The following is a 17,227-nucleotide window of genomic DNA, read 5'->3' as shown; positions in this document are numbered from 1 at the left end:
TTCACCTTACACCTCCTCCCTTTAGTTTAGTTTAGAGATACAGCATGAAAACAGGCCCTTCGGCCCACCGCGCCGACCACAATCGCCCCGTACACTAGTTCTACCCTAAACACAAGGAACAATTTACAGAAGCCAATTAACCTACAAACCAGCACATCTTTGGAATATGGGAGGAAACTGGAGCACCCAGAGAAAACCCACATGGTCACAGGGAGAATGTACAAACTCTGTACAGGCAGCACTCAAAGTCAGGATCAAATCCAGGTCTCTAGCACTGTAAGGCAGAAACTTTACTGCAGCACCCCTGTGCCATCGTCCTCCTTAATTACAAACTGCCCTTGCATATTTGTATTTTCCACACCGATCTCGTTGTACTCATGCACTTCTCCTTGGTGAAACAGTTGCAAAGTGCTCGTTTAGTACCTCATCTGCAACCCAGACTCCAAGCACCAATTCCCTCCTTTATCCTTAAACGGTCCTATTTTCTCCCTGATCACCATCTTGCTTTAAATAACGATATAACACGCTTTGGGATTTTCTTTAATCTGACTCATCAAAGACATTTTGTGGCCCCTTTTGGGCCTTCTAATCACTCGCATGAATTTGTTCCTCATTTGCTTATATTCCTCAAGGGCCCTGTCTGATTCTATCTTCTTAAATCTTGCACGCGCTGCCTTTCTCTTTTTGACTAAATTCACAACCTCTTTGGTCATCCAAGGTTCCCTTACTTTGCCATCCTTATCCCTCCTTCTGACTGGAACATGCCTGTTCTAAACTTCGGTCAACTGGTCTTTAAATGACTCCCACATGTCAGATGTGGACTTACACAATAACAATGGATCCTAATACACTCTTCCGAGCTTTTGCCTAATAACTGTGTTGTTTGCCGTACTCCAATTTAGTACCTTTCCACAAGGTCCAGCCTTCTCCCAATTTAAAACAATCTCGGGAATTGTGCTCACTATCCCACAGTGCCCTGCCATTGAAACACTAGGCACCTTGCCAAGTTTATTTCCCAGGACAAGATGTAGTATGTTCCCTTCTCGAGTTGGACCATCACATACTGTTTCAAGAAACCCTCTTGGATACATCTTGGATACATCTCACAAATTTTGCTCAGTCTAAGCCGTTGGCACTGTGCATCGATATCGGGGAAGTTAAAATCGCTTTGACATCTTGTGATATTCTGTACACACATCTGTTCCTCCATCTCCTGCTTGCTATTGGGGGGCCTATAGTACAATCCTATTAGAGCGCTTTGATCTTTCTTATTTCTAAGCTCTACCCATATTTTCTTAGAGGACGAATGGTCCAGTATGTCCTCTCTGAGTGCAGCCATGATAGTCTCTCTTTTTAGCAGTGCAACTCCTTCACCACTTTTGCCGCTCTTTTGATCACATCAGAATCAACAAAACCCTGGAACATTGAGTTGTGTCCTTCTCCCAACTATGTTTCCGCAATGGCCACAACATTATAGCCCCAAACACTGATTCAGGTTCTCTAAGTTCATTTGCTTTCCCCACAATACTCCTTGCATTGAAATAAACAATCTTCAGCCCATCAGTGTCACCATGTTTCTACACCTCCTTGCCAGTCCTTCCCTTGTGACCTACTGGTCCTATCCATTAACTTCCCATCACTCTTTCCAATTTCTGACCCACTACTCTGGTTCCCACCCCCATTCCTTCTAGTTTATATCCTGTGTTGCACTAGTGAACCTCCCTGACAGGAGAGGATTTCGGAGATTGTTTTGAAACTGGAAAGTTGAAAATAGAAGCAAAGTTGCGTCGGGATAGAATTCCGGACTTTAGGGCCAATGGAGTAAAAGGCTCCCATTGGTGATTTTGCAAAGACCAGAATTGGAGTTATGCAAAGAGCTTGGGAGAGTGCAGATTTGGAGCTTTCAAAGATGGGGAAAGGATTTAGAGTGGTGGCTCATGTTAATAATCACTGGGTTATAAGATTTGGAGCTAAGGAAGAGAGTTTTGCTTGGCTCAAATTGGTGGAGTGTTCAAATGAAGCAGACCACCACATCTTTACAATATCAAATATAATACTGTTTTTGCTGGCAATCTGAAATAAAAACATAAATTTTTTGAAATGGTGATTAGGTCAGACAGCATCTATGGAGAGAGAAATAAGCTGGCATTTCAATTATCCTTCCATCATTTCTGGAGAAGGTTGGAGATAAGATCAGTTTTAAGATGCAGAGAAAGGGATAAGTTAGATTTCAAGTTTGAAAATAATGCAAGGGTCAAAGGATTTGGTAATTCTGTCACTTGTCCTACAATTACTCCCTTTCGATTTGCATCATTGCCCGTTTGTCATTTAGTAGGTCCTCCATTCAACCCCTTCACTGTTCTGTTTCTGTCCTACATCCTTTCCTCAGCAAATAGTCAAAGGGAATGGTTTATGCAGCACAAGAGCAATTTTTTGAGGAGGAAATAGATGGACTTTGTTAAATTAAAAATTGGTGAGTACCAATTCAGGGTTAATTCGAACATTTTGTTGTGTGTGGTCAGGTACAATATTAGACAGTGTCAGTGGGAGAATAAGTTTGTCGCAGGGGAATAAGGTTTAAAAATAGATATCAAACCTAAGGTCTTGCATGGTAAAACACTCGATGGGCTGTCTTGAAATTTTAATTTAGCTGAACATTAATGTCAAGTCAAGTCAAATTTATTTGTCACATACACATACTCGATGTGCAGTGAAATGAAAGTGGCAATGCCTGCGGGTTGTGCACAAAAAGAATTACAGTTACAGCATATAAATAAAGTTAATAAGTTACTAAACATAGCACAAAAAGTGTCGACAAAAATTTAGTCTCTGGGGTTATCAAAGTTGACAGTCCTGATGGCCTGTGGGAAGAAGCTCCGTCTCATCCTCTCCGTTTTCACAGCGTGACAGCGGAGGCGTTTGCCTGACCGTAGCATCTGGAACAGTCCGTTACTGGGGTGGCAGGGGTCCCTCATAATCTTGCTTGCTCTGGATCTGCACCTCCTGATGTATAGGTCCTGCAGGGGGACGAGTGTAGTTCCCATGGTGCGTTCTGCCGAACGCACTACTCTCCGCAGGGCCATCCTGTCCTGGGCAGAGCTGTTCCCAAACCAGACTGTAATGTTGCCGGACAGGATGCTCTCTACAGCCCCAGAGTAGAAGCAATGAAGGATCTTCAGCGACACTCTGAATTTCCTCAGTTGTCTAAGGTGGTAAAGGCGCTGCTTAGCCTTACCCACCAGTGCGGCAATGTGCGTTGCCCACGTCAGATCCTCTGCGATGCGGACTCCCAAGTATTTGAAACTGCTCACCCTATCCACAATAGACCCATTTATCTCCAGTGGCGTGTACGTCCTTGGATGTTTAGCCCTTCTGAAGTCCACAATCAGCTCCTTTGTTTTAGACAATAGACAATAGACAACAGGTGCAGGCGTAAGCCGTTCGGCCCTTTGAGCCAGCACCGCCATTCACCGTGATCATAGCTAATCATCCCCAATCAATACCCCGTTCCTGCCTTCTCCCCATATCCCTTGACTCCGCTATCATTAAGAGCTCTATCTAACTTTCTTTTGAAAGTATCCAGGGAATTGGCCTCCATTGCCTTCTGATGCAGCGAGTTCTACAGCTTTTGGAGCAGAGAGTTCTATCTTTCTAGCAGATTCAATATTAAAATTCTTTCCACATTATATACTCAATTTGCACTGGTCTATTTTCCGATAAGGTCTTATTTGTGCTGTTATTTTTAGGTTCCGCGTGACAGGGTATTGAAAGCCTTTTTGTTACTGTTCCAATTGCACAAATGCGTCAGTATTTTTAATACATTCGGTACCTGAATCTGATCCATGTTTTCTATTGGCAAGGTTCCATCTCCTTTTTAGTAACAAATATAACCATTGTGTAAACATGCTTGGGATTGCTCTGAGAAATGTTGAAAATTGTTGTTCACGTATTGCTTAAGTAATGAATTGGGTTAACAGCTAATTTTCTCAGTTTAAGCTTTTAATAGGAAAGTAATTTTTCCACACCAAAATTGAATTAGCGAAAATATCAGAACAAAATGAACATCAAAGGTCGAAAATGGGAAGGAAAGATATATTACATTATACACATTGCTCTTGTTTTAGTCTTTTGCAAAGTATGCATTGGTAGTGAATGATCTTCAGCAAAGGACTTAGAAGAAAAAATATCAAATTTACTTCCCAGTGGGTTTATTAATACATTTTAATGTTAACCTATCAGTACAGTAAATCTTCAAATTCAAAACATTTGGCATTTAGGGGAGAAATAAAGATGATACGTAATAGTTAAGTGCAATTTTGTCCTAGTGCTGAAGCACAGTGACGAAACAATGGTTAGCCAAATAAAGGAAGCATTTTTGAGATGAAATAGGAACAGAACTTTGGGAGACACAGAAATTTGGTATAACTTCAGATTCTTATTTTATGCAACATTATTGTGAAACAGATTTTATTACTTTTTAATGCACATTACCCAACTCTGATACGCTCTAACACTGTTCATCTGCTCTTAGTCATCATACATTTCACATAATCCAACAGACGAGTGAATAAACTAAAAATAATTACTTGAATGTGATGTGGTATGTGACTTTTACATTGAATTTAGGTTTTCTTCTGCAAACTTGTCAGTAAATTTGTTCCATAATTTATTGGTAAAATAATTTGAAAATGCTGCAACAAGCTTAAAGGAGATTGTAGGGTCACAGAAATGGTGCAGTAAATAGCATTTCATCTACATACATTAAGTGGATCAATAACAGCAGGACTTTAACCATAGAATTCTGAACTTAAGATTGTTCTTGATCTTGAACATAACCACTCCCAGTAAATTGTTTGAGTTTGTTATTTAATGGTCCACTCAAACATTGCATATTTTTGTAAGGAAATGTTAGTCATTTAAGCTACTTGTTCAGTCAAATTTCAGGTGGGTGTGGAAGAGCACTTGACATTGAAGCTTGTTTCACCAAATTTTAGATATGACTCAATGGCAAAAATGTTCTGTTTCAATAACAATATTGCACTTCCCACTGTCCCTCAGAATAGACATCCTACATATAGTACAATACACCCCATGCCAAAGAGGGGTTGTATTCCTAGAAAACTATCACCATTTTCAATCATGCAATCATCCCTTGACAGAAATTGACCATTTTTTGTTTATTTTTCTTTTTTCCCCATAAATTCTGAAAGAGCAATTTTTTATTCCATATCTTAATTTTGGCAATGATTTGTGAATTCCCCAAGGACAAATTGCTGTTACCGAATTGCCTTAATGTGGGGGTACACTGTAATTGTTCTGGTACATTCAGGCAATCCTGATATTTCATTCAAATAAAATTGGTGTTCAAGGTTCATCTCCAGAATTGGTTGGAAATTGAGTGGTGCTTGCACATGCATGCTTACATTTACAGGTTCCTTTTGCACTCATTTCAGAGGAACTTGAAAGGTAATTTTGTTTTTGTCGACATAATGTGGAGCCTGGTGCGGCAGGAGTAATCGATTGCTTCCTTAGGCCATCCATGAAACCTGACTAAGGGGTTGTTACATGCAATGCAAGTAACCCAAAGAGGTCCAGAGAAAACTGACAATCGAGCACGACCAGCAGCTCACTGGAATTATTATCTGCTGGATTAGCTTTTGTGTTGCCTGGGCTATAACATCCTATTTTGTTAGGTTAGAATTGGACTTGCAGTGATGTTACATGTGGCTGTATATTTTTCTGAGCTCTTATTTATGTTTCAGGCCATTATGACCATGTAGTTTGTTTCTTTCATAAGATTCTCCAGAAATGTCATAGGTTATTGTCTTTTCACAGGTCAGACACCCCACTTATTTACAAAGCTGTTCCAAGTTGGTTTGTGCGAGTGGAACACATGGTGGACAAACTGCTGGAGAATAATGACAAATGCTACTGGTAATGAATCATCTAACTGAACATAAATATTAAATTGTGCTGTAGAATTGCGATAGTACCTTAATCATACTGCTTAGTTTAAACTGCATAATGCTCCTGGTTTAGATTGAAGTAGATATATGCTGAGCAGAATACAGTACGATCTAATTCTGAAGCAGCTTTTGCTGCACAGTAATACTTAAGAGTTGCTGTTTCTTTAATGGCATTTGATACAGTTATTGTTGTCCGTATGTGTATCACTTTTCTAGTTCTTGTGGTTAAGTTTCATTTGCCAAAGATGACACAGTTGCAAATCTTTTCCAACATTTACAGGCATCTAAAATTTAAGTATTTTTGAAAACAAATGCATTGGATTCTGCCCCAACTAATTCAACTTTGTGAAGTATTATAAACTAAGAACTATTGAGCTGAGATTTCAGAAACAACTGCATCCATTTGGTGAACATACAACTGAAGTGCTGTTAGGTGGGAAGCACCAGAATTTTGACCAAATGACGAAGAAGTAGCAATGATTTTGTGTCCAACGTGGCCTGTTGCATTATTTGGAGATGATGGCGTGTTGGTGGAAGTTGTAGATTTGAGATTATCTTTGAGCAGCAGTCGGAAAATTGGTGATCTTTTTCTATTACCCATTGTGCTTTCCCCAATGATGAAATTAATGGGATACCAGTTATCAATAGTTTAGAACTTTGAGCACATATTCAATGGATCCTGTCATTTCAGTCTGCAAAGAAGGGAGACATCCCAGTTATTTTGACTGAACTTAGTCCCAAGTTTCCAAAAGTAATGTCACCCCATTCCTTCAATCAATTGACATTTGCATTTACACCACTTAACTTGCACAGCAGAAGAAATCTTTGTATCATGTACACGCCCGCCTTCTGAAAAGGTGAGTATATGAATCAACATTTGAGCTTCAATATTAAGCTATGTGAATCTATCTGAATTGGGTGGAAGAATAGTTAGTGCTGCTGGTAAGCAGCCCTAATGATCAAATTGGAAGTTTTGATCCTAACCTCCAATGCAGTGTGAAATTTGTACTATCTCCCCGACCATGTAGGTTTTTCCCAGGTGCTCTGTTTTGCTCCACATCCCAAAGACGTTGATGGGTTAATTGGCTATGGTAAATTATTGTTGGTGTAGGTCTGTGGCTGGAGAACTGAGCAATGGAGCTGAAAGGGGCAGTTAATAGACATGTGAGAGAGCATAGGTCACACAGAATTGGGAGAATGGGGGAATGTTCAGTCATCATAGATTTGATGTGCTGAATTGCCGCCTTTCTCATAAAACATATAAAGTCGGAAGAGACTCTTTTGATTAGGAATGTTTACAACAAGCAATTGGATCAGAAAGGAGTAGATGGATATGGTCCAAATGCAGTCAAATGGGATTAACATAGGCATCACGATTGACCTTTGGATGAGTTGAAGGACCTGTTTCTTAACATATTGAAGGTACTTTTTAAATGTAAGTTGTTGAGTTAACTTTAGGTTGGAGTGGGTTATAGTGATGGACAGCAGCTGGAGAGCACAGAGGAAAGAGGGAGAGATTGGAGGACAGCTTCACTGAAAGTTTTGACTGGACTGGTGTGAGGAAACTGAAGTTCAGATAATCCTTTGGTGTGGGTCACAGATGATTTAGGAGACTGATGGAAATGCATCATTAACAAAGCTGAAAATGCTGTGGAAGGTCTGACTCAGTCCACCAGTTCCTGAAAGAAAATGAGACATCTAGGTTCAGCAAATTATTGAAATGACCTCCTTTGTTTCTGAGGAGTGGATTCATCACCCTGAGAATTGTACAGCACAGAAATGGGCCCCATTGGCCAACCTCCTCCAGGCCTACCAGGATGCCAACATGTGCTAATCCCATTTGTACGCATTAGCTGGCCCCCTTTTATTCCTTCTTGCCGCAAGTCCCAGTCCAAATGCCATTTAATTGTAATTATATCTGCCTCCATCGCCACTGATGGCAGCTCATTCCAGATATCCACCACCCTTTGTGCAGAAAAAGTAGTCCCTCATATCTTCTTTAATTTTTTCTGCTCTTACTTAAATCTGTGTCTTTCAGCTCTAGACTCCCCTGCCCTGGGAAAAAATACCCTGAATAACTGTCCTATCCATGCCCCTTATAATTTTAGAAATCTATGTAAGGTCATCCTTCTGCCTGCTATGTTCCAGTGAGAATAAATCCAGCCCTATTGAATGTCTTTTTATAACTACATTGTTCCTGACACCCTGGAGAATCTCTTCTGCACCATCTCTATTGCCACCGCATCCGTCCTGTGGTGTGGTGACCAGAACTGTGTACCATTTTGTAAGTGTGGTGTAGCCAATGTTTTGTACAGCTGCAAATGATATCCCAACTCTTGTACTCAGTGCCACGGCCTATGACAGCATGTTAACCATATTGTTTCTTCACTACCCTATCAAGCTCTGTCACCATTTTCAAGACCTAGGCACCCCAATTTCTCTCCGTACATCAATACTCCTGTCATTTACTCTGCATGTCCTACCAGAATTTGACTTCCCAAAGTACAGGTGCTCCTCGACTTACGTTCTGATAAACCCATCGTAAATCGAAAACATCGTAAGTCGAAAATGCATTTACGACACCTGATTACGTGGCCGGAAGCGAGCTGCGGCTCGCTGCCATTGCCCAGCTTTTGCACCATTGTAAAGTCGAAATATCGGAAGTCGAAGCATCGTAAGTCGGGGAGCATCTGTACATGAACTCATATTTATCTATTAATTCCTATTTGACACTGCTCTGCTCAGCTTCCAAGCTGATCTATGTCCTGCTGTAGCCTTACGCTACCTTCCTCTCGATCTACCACTACACCAATTTTTATGTGGTCTTCAATTGCATTAATCAGACTTCCTACAAATTACAAATCTCCAAACTCTGATCCATGTGGTGCCACTGCTTAGAGATTTACAGTCAGAAAAATGAACCCTTCACCACTCTGTAATGAAGATCCCATGTATTATCGTAACGCATGATGCACTTCCAGGGGTAATTTTTTTTTGCTGTTTTCACATTTATTAATTGCATCCAGCGTAGTTTTGAGGCTGACAACTTGCATTGATTTCTTGGAGGCGGTGCAGAGTTTAACTGCTGAGTGTTTTTAAGTAATTTTCAGATGTGCAGAGGGAATTGTGTTGAATCCCTTTAAGTTGGTGGACTCTGTGACCTTGACATTCTCAACAAAGTGGCTTGGGAGAAAGTATGAAATACATTATTGGCAGAGATTGGTTTGCTTTTTGTTAAGAGTAAAAAAGCTTTGTCAATAAGGACACGTAATCTTAATAGTCAATGGTGTCTCCCAAACAATTATAAATCAATTGCGACCTGTATAGGAAAATTAACTTTGCAATGAAATGATAGGTCAGAAAAAATAACAAGCGATGACTTTTTCCCAACTAAAAGTTGATGTTATTTATTTTCTGTGAATAATAAAAGCTGGCTGTTAACTTGTGATTAAAACAAATTCAACATTAATGAAACCACAGCTTCACAATTCAGTGGAATAAAACCATGTTTGATTGGCAGTACAATTAATCCCACTTGACCAAGATACATTGTTGGAGCACAATATTATGTCTGTTAATAATCTGAATTGACCTTGGTCTTTTAACTCATTGCCATGTGAATTTATACCACAAGGTGGAGCCATTTAATGCTTTTGCAGATGACAAATGGAATTTCGAGTGAGCTTTATGTATTTAATAGCTTTTTCAAACTGCCTTTTGCAGATTTCTGCATCTTAGCTCAAATCTATTTTTTGAAGAAAAAAAATTGGTGATTATGTAAAACAGTAATACTAAAGTATCTTCAGAAAGTGCACAGTTCATTTTTTTAATCATAATTTTAGTGAAGCACTGGGGAATGGGGCTACTCGGTTTTGGCTGGTTGCTAATTAAGAAGAATGGCCTGATTTACCTGCATAGGATTTCACCTTCCTGCTATAGTGTAAGAAAATTACTGCAGGTGCTGGTACAAATCTTTTTTTCTTACTGCAGATGCTGGTACAAACCTTCCTGCTATTGTCATTCTTTCATCTTTGCTGGGTCATTATTGTGGGACCTCCTATCAAACAACACAATGGCAATATTTTCAATATTACAGTAATATTACACTCCAAAGACGTACAGGTTTGTAGATTAATTGGCTTGGTATAAGTGTAAATTGTCCCTCGTGTATGTAGGAGAGTGTTAATGTATGGGGATCGCTGGTCGGTGCGGATGGTGGGCCGGAGGGCCTGTTTCTAAGCTGTATCTCTGAACTAAATTAAACTACAGTAGTCCAAGAAGGTAACTGAGCAATGTGTTCTCATGTCATTTTGGAATGAACATTAAATGCCAGCATTTTAAGTTTTCAGCAATTTTGTAAAATCATTTCATGATTAAGAAATAGTCTGAAGAATGGTCTTGACGCGAAACGTCACCCATTCCTTCTCCCAGAGAAATGCCTGTCCCGCATTTTGTGTTTACCTTTGATTTAAACCAGCATCTCCAGCATTTTGTGTCTACCTTCGATTTAAACCAGCATCTGCAGTTCTTTCCTACATATTTCATGATTATGTTGTGTCGCTTGTTGTATGTGCTGACTAATAATGTTTCAATCCCAGTTTGGTAAGGCATAGTGAATTTTTTGAGGTATGACTGGTAGTCTAATATATATGTCATGAAACTCAGATTATTTCTACAGTATTATGAAGTAAAATGTTACTGAGCATACAAGATGACTAGTACTCTGTAGCGAGATGCTCCAGGGTTTTCTTATGTGGACATTTGAAAATCTTACATTTTAGCTCCTGTTACCAAGCGTTTATTCCTAAACTCTTTAGATTGTGTGCTAAATTAATTCTTCTTCAGAAAGAAAAAACTTTTATCACTTTTTAGTGGAGTTTTTAGTATGTTGGTTTGGGAAACTCATGTTCATAGAAATGGGTTTCTAGTTATTTTTGGGTGGCCAAATCAAACTATTGTATTAAATATTAATTTAAAATTTGAAGAATAAGGTGAGATATTTCTGATGGGTTTCTGACTATTTTGGATGGCCATATCAAATTCTTGTATTAAATATAAATTTGAAATTTAAAGAGTAAGGTGAAATATTTCTGAAAGAAATGCCTGATGTTGAAACTAACTTGAATTTTGCAAGAGTACAGTCAAATATGATTAAACATCTAATTCCTCTAAGTATCATGTGAGACGCGAACACTAGTTTCAAACATAATCATTTTTCAGTAAAGACTGTCAGAATTGGAAGCAGACATACTTTTGCAATTTTTCCGAACGATTATGTCGCAATTTTGTCCTGGTTGCTAAATGCAGCGCTTGAAGGATGCAAAATAATTAGTCATTTTACTTGCAGTCATTCATTAGTATGATGCCTCAACTCCACCCAGTAGATCAGCATTGGCAGAAGCTGGGTAGAGATTACTCAGGAAACCGTATGTGTGCAATTTGAGGCAACAAAATGTATTTAAAAGGCGGCGTCAAGGGCTAAGGAGGTAAAAAACAATAAGAGATAGGTGTAATTTTCTGCACTATGGAAGTGAAGTGATTTTTGAATTTTTTGTGTCCTATGGATCACATGTCCTTTATATTTTGCTTAATATCCTTGAAAGGTGTCATCTGAAATGCTTCAGTCTTTTCAGAAATTTAATAATTTACGAAGGTTTGTGATTTCTTTCGTTTGACTTCAATAAGACCCATAATTAGTTTCATTTGCTGTGGTTGAAAAAAATGACAGCTAAATGTAAAAATCCCAGTGCTAGTTATCATTCTGATCCACTTGAATGGAATACGGACTCAGTGGAATGCTGAATCATTCTAAATGGAATTGGTAGCGGCAACTGGCCATTCTAAACAAATTGAGCTCTGCCTGTGAAAATGAATTACTGATAACCTTCCTTCCTCGCTTGCATATGTGTTTGACATGAGCAGACATAGTATAATTTTGAATTTCAGCTCATTGCTTAGAACTGTCCAACATCTGCCTGGTGGAGGTGGTGAAAATTCAAGCACATCTATGCACCATGGTATTCACCTAAAGCTCCTAATGTCTAAACCCCTTGAACAAACAGCAGCGTTGCATTTTTACCTTATTTTGAAATCCAAACATGGCCTGCCCATCCCACTTCTGTAACATCTAACAGATCCACAGAACCCTCTGAGAGACTTGACTGCCAGACCCATTTTCACTCCACCATCCATTTCCACCTTTAAAACCTGCATCTCAGTTTATCTGCTATTCACAGCATTCCCCGGCCATCACAATGAATCCATTGCCATTATATGTTCAAATCCCTTGAGAGCTATTTGAATTGACGATCTCCTGACTCAGAGGCTGGACTGTAAAAAAATTTGAAAGGAACTGCATTATTTATTTTAATTCAATTGCATTCACAATTCCCATGTACAGGGTACCAGAATTTGTCAGAGAAAAAAGGTTTGGGAATTGGTTGAAGGATGCACGCGATTGGGCCATATCTCGGAACAGATATTGGGGAACACCCATTCCTTTATGGGTTAGTGAAGACTTTGAGGAGGTGAGTAGTGAGTTGAAAAAGTAACTAATTCAGATTCCTCAATATCTTTACATGGTTCTCAGATAATATATTTCAAGGAAATAAATGCAAAAGGTTGTGATTATCAGATTTAATAATCTTGTTTATGTATTGATATGTGATTTTTTGACAACTAAATAAATGTAATCCCCTGTGATGCAAAATGACCTGCCCGCAGTTGGCATCTTAAAATATATTTAAAACATCTGTCGACTGGAAACTGAATGGCATTCCAGTTGCCAGAGAATGTTTTGGAAGCATTCCCGTTGAAGTGTACTTTTAAGAAGATTTCATATAATACAGATTTTTTTGGAAGCCTATTTTTTTTTACAAGAGTGTGTCATTGACTGTTGTGGTAAACTTTGTTTTACTTAAGATATACATCATTCTTTTCACCTTGACTCTATTCCACCATCAAATGAGAATCAAGTTAAATCTCTGTTCCCCATAACCCTTGTATCCCTTAATTCTGTTTGGGTTGACAATCATGTTCTCTGTCTTGATTAGTTTGAGCAACTAGAACATGAGAAAGAAATCCAAAGTTTTGCCCCTCTGAGTGCCGAAATATCCAATTTCATTCCTAAATTGCACGCACCATATTCTCGTACCTAATTCCCATTTTTAAATTCTCCAGCAAGAAAATAAATATTTCTGCCATATAGGTTTTTTCAGAATGTTCACAGTCAAGTTGCCCCAAGTTCCCATTCTCTCTTTTAAGAATGTTTTTACCCATTCCCAGAAAAACATTGTGGCAATGCTATAAGGTTCAGTCAATCATACCTTGGGTGTGGAAAACAAAACCACACATGGGAATACAGTGTCCCCCAAAGTCCATACAATTTCAGCAATGTCCTTAATCCTGAATGTTAATCGTGGAATAATCAATTTATGATCCATATTTTATTGGATCGCCTACATTTTTTTGTTGCACCCGTGTGTAAAAATGCACACAGATGCTAGTGAATGTTTTTTTTTAGTGGAATACACCAGCCAGAAGCATGATAGTGGTGACCTCACAGTTATCTATATACTAAAACTCTCGTTTGTTTGTTTGTTCGTGAACTACAGCCAAAACGGTACATAATAGCGCGACAATTTTAGGCCCACCTTACTCACCGTCGTCCCTTTTGCGCTAATGGAAGAAGTTTCATTGAAATCGGTGTTATATTTTTAAAGTTATTCACATTTTAAAGTTTAAATCTATCTCCCAAGAAGGGAGGGGGGTGGAGGGAGGTGGGGGGTTGAGGGGAAGGAGTGGGGCGGAAGAGGGGAAGGGGGGGTGGAGGGAGGAGGGAGGGGAGGGGAGGAAGTGGAGGGGGGAGGGGAGGGGGTGTAGGGGGGAGGAGAGGGGAGGGGGGAGGAGGGAGAGGGGGAATGGGAAATGGGGAGGGGAGGGGGGAGGAGAGGGTGCTGCACCAATGCAGGAGGGATTTGGGCCCAACAGGTCCATTTGGTCTAGTAATATATATAAATGAATGTCATTTTGATTGGCGCATGTTGTTAAGATTTCAATTTAATTGTCTTTTCGGGTGCCTGAAAGTTATGAGGAAAGGGAAAAAATAAGCTGGTACAACAGAATTGGCATGTCAAATCGGGTTTATTGTTTTATGCACAAGTAGGGTGAGATACAGGGTGAGAAAAACTTTGCATCAGCATCACAGGCACAAACACAAAAATACAAATTCCACACAAATCCTACAACAGAGGGAAGAAACATTAGTACAAGACATATATTTTTTAAAGTTCACGATCGTGCAAGAGGTGTATGATAGTATTCCCTTGCTGAGGTAGGATTAGGATTGTGCAGAACCTGCTCGAAGTCTCAGCAGATGGCGGAACCCACCCAAAGGCACGGCGGACCGCGGAGGGAGCCATTGGGGACTTTGGACGTGAGGAGTGGATTAGTAGGAGGGTGCACCTGGGTACCTCCTCCAGTGTCTTCAAGTTCGGCGGCAGGAGGCACCCCCGGGACACAAAGATGGCCGGGCGAGGAGAGACGTCAAAAGCGACAGAGGAAGCCCCTGCTGGAGCCTGGGGCTTACGGGGATCGGGTACTGCTCCAGTAGACCGAGCATGCGGGCTGACTGGTCTTTGGACTTTGGAAATGGCACCAAAACATGGCAGTGTCCGCATGTGTAAATGTGCAAAATAATTTCACTGTGCAGTTGCATATGTGACAAATAAAGCACAATTAACCATTGAGTTCAAGAATCTGTTGATTGTGTGGAAAGTAGCTGTTCCTGAACCTGGTTTTATTGGGGCTAAGACTTTGATATTCCTGCCCAAACGTAACAGTGAGAAGAGGGCATAGCTCAGAAGATAGATACTGCCTTCTTGAGACTATGCCGTTTATCCTGGAGGGTTGTGCCCATGATTGACTGCGTTGAGTCCACTACTCTGCAGCCTTGTGTTCCTATGCTTTGGAATTTTGATTTAAACAGGGAAAGTGAATTGTACACTCTTTACCTCTGATTTACTTATGAGAAAGGAATTAGTAGAATTTTCAGCTCACAAATTGGCCACTTGGCTGAAAGGACCAAACCACACACACCATATTTCACCACTTGCCATTAATGTTATCTACCTTCCATGTAAATGCCACTTGTCTGATCATGACCTGATCCAAGACTTCAACTGAGGAAAGAGATGTGGGCCAGACTGTGCTAAGACAGACCCATATTCAGGAATTGTCGCCTGTAACTTGGCCAGATACAGAGGGCCTATTTCACTGACCTTTGAGTCCAATGACAAAATCTCGATGCCAACTGTACTTTGGGCAGCAGAATGCAGTCCCTTCACACAAAGCAAAACTGGTCTTCTGCTAAAGCTATCACTGATGTTCAATTTTATATCTCTGGTTGTCAGGGATATTTTAAAATAAAATGAAACAATTAACCTGCATTAAACTTTAAAATAGAGAGCTAATTTTACGTTCTGGGAAATTCTGTTACAGTTGTATAATGCGTTGATGTGGCTACTACACTGGGAGTGCTGTGTTTAGTTTTGCTCTGATTGATAGAAATTGATCCATGAAAGATATGTATGGATTTGACTTCACTTCAAAGGCTTTGGAATGGAAAGATGTATGGCTTTGCAGGAAATGAGAGTATGGCCAGGGTGGTGTGGGTCTTTGATATTAGTTGCCTTTTTGAGGCATGCTTTGCCTTGACTCCATGACTGGTGGGGAGATCAATACCTGTGATAAACCAGGCAATGTCCACCAATGTCACCAATAAACCAGGCAATGTCCATCAATTTTTGCAGTCACCTTCAGTCCTGAACGTTTGAATCAGGCCATCATGCAACCAATCAGTTTGCTCACCACTGTAAAAAAGACACCGGAGTAGCTCAGAGGGTCAGGCAGTATATCTGGATAATATGGATGTGACGTTTCTGTTGCAACCCACTTCAGACGGAAAATGCTGCCTTACTGTGTCTTTTTTTTGGTAAACTATCATCTGAAGTTCCTTGTGTCTGCTCTCCCCTGTACACCTGTCAACGTTCAACTGAATGTCTGCGACATGCCAAAGCAAGATTCCGACCCGAAACATCGCATTCATGTTCTCCGGGTATGCTGCCTTAACTTACAGAGTTAGTCCAGCATTTTGTATCTACTTTTATGCCAAATCTTCTCTTGCGTTCCCGATTCAATTTAAGAAAAGATGTGCTTCTGCAAAGTTAGTCTAATGAGGACTAACCAAAGTTAGTCTAATGAGGAACCTTGCTTTGTTAATTGGTTAAATTAACGATCATCCTACATTTGCAGACTCAATTATGATATTAACTTTTTTATTATTGTGCCTTTTATATTGCATTAGTACACCTCTAAAACAAAATGTTGCATCTTGATTGTACACAGAGTTTCATTGCCTGTTGTTTTTCCACAGAAAATTTATTAGAATTTTTCACTAATTATTGTCATGAAAATGGATTGATTCTATGTTCAGAATGTTGTTGTGATTAAAGCCATTATTTTATTGACAGGTGGTATGTGTGGGATCAGTAGCAGAATTGGAAGATCTGAGTGGAATCAAAATTGAAGATCTTCATCGAGAGAGGTGAATCATATTTGAATGCAAACATTGAGGTTCTTCTAAATGTTTGATGATACTGTTTTATTTTTTTGTTGTTGGTCTTACCAGGTTTATCATTTATAAGCTATAAACCATTGAGGTAAAGTTTGGTGACATGAGATCATTTCTCCCTGCAGTTCAACCAGAATGAGTCCAGGGGTAGCACTTCTACTTTTGAGGCAGAAAATTGTAGATTCACAGTTCTGAACACATAACCAAAGCTAACACTTTAGTGCCGTGTGGAGAAAATGCTGCGCTTTCTAAGCTGGCTTTAGATACGACATCACACTGTAATTTCTGTGTCTTTCTTAGGTGGATGTGAGCAATGTGTGGTATTAAGTAGAGCAGAGAGTTGTCCTGATCAATATTTGTCCTTCAACTAGCAGCATTTAAGTCTAAAATCAAATGACCTCGTCACTTATTTAATTGTTGCTGCTGAAATATTTGTTTGGACATATTTGCTGCTATGTTTGCCTGCTTAATAACAACTTGGTTCAAAAGAACTTTGTATTCCCCTGTGTTTGAAGATATCATTCAGAGAAATGTTCCCTAACTAATTGCATATGTCTTTGCAAGTGTTGTAAATGGGACAACGAACATCCCCTTGCATCTATGTACAACCTGTGTAAGACTTGAGAATTAA

The 17,227-nt window shown here is 39.7% G+C and overlaps 1 protein-coding gene across 1 annotated transcript in view; it reads left to right on the top strand.

Annotated features, from left to right (window-relative positions):
* The window catches only part of iars1 (isoleucyl-tRNA synthetase 1), a 147,721-nt gene that overhangs the window by 57,124 nt on the left and 73,370 nt on the right, over positions 1-17,227 (top strand). The window contains exons 13-15 of the mRNA XM_078414016.1: positions 5,836-5,934; positions 12,367-12,493; positions 16,496-16,569. Of these exons, the coding sequence (XP_078270142.1) occupies positions 5,836-5,934; positions 12,367-12,493; positions 16,496-16,569 (300 nt within the window). The remainder of the gene's footprint in view (positions 1-5,835; positions 5,935-12,366; positions 12,494-16,495; positions 16,570-17,227) is intronic.

Source organism: Rhinoraja longicauda, chromosome 17 (assembly GCF_053455715.1).
Source record: "Rhinoraja longicauda isolate Sanriku21f chromosome 17, sRhiLon1.1, whole genome shotgun sequence".
In the NCBI taxonomy this organism is placed as follows: Eukaryota; Metazoa; Chordata; class Chondrichthyes; order Rajiformes; family Arhynchobatidae; genus Rhinoraja; species Rhinoraja longicauda.
The sequence above is the reverse complement of the archived record's forward strand: the minus strand, read 5'-3'. Positions and strand labels throughout refer to the sequence as shown.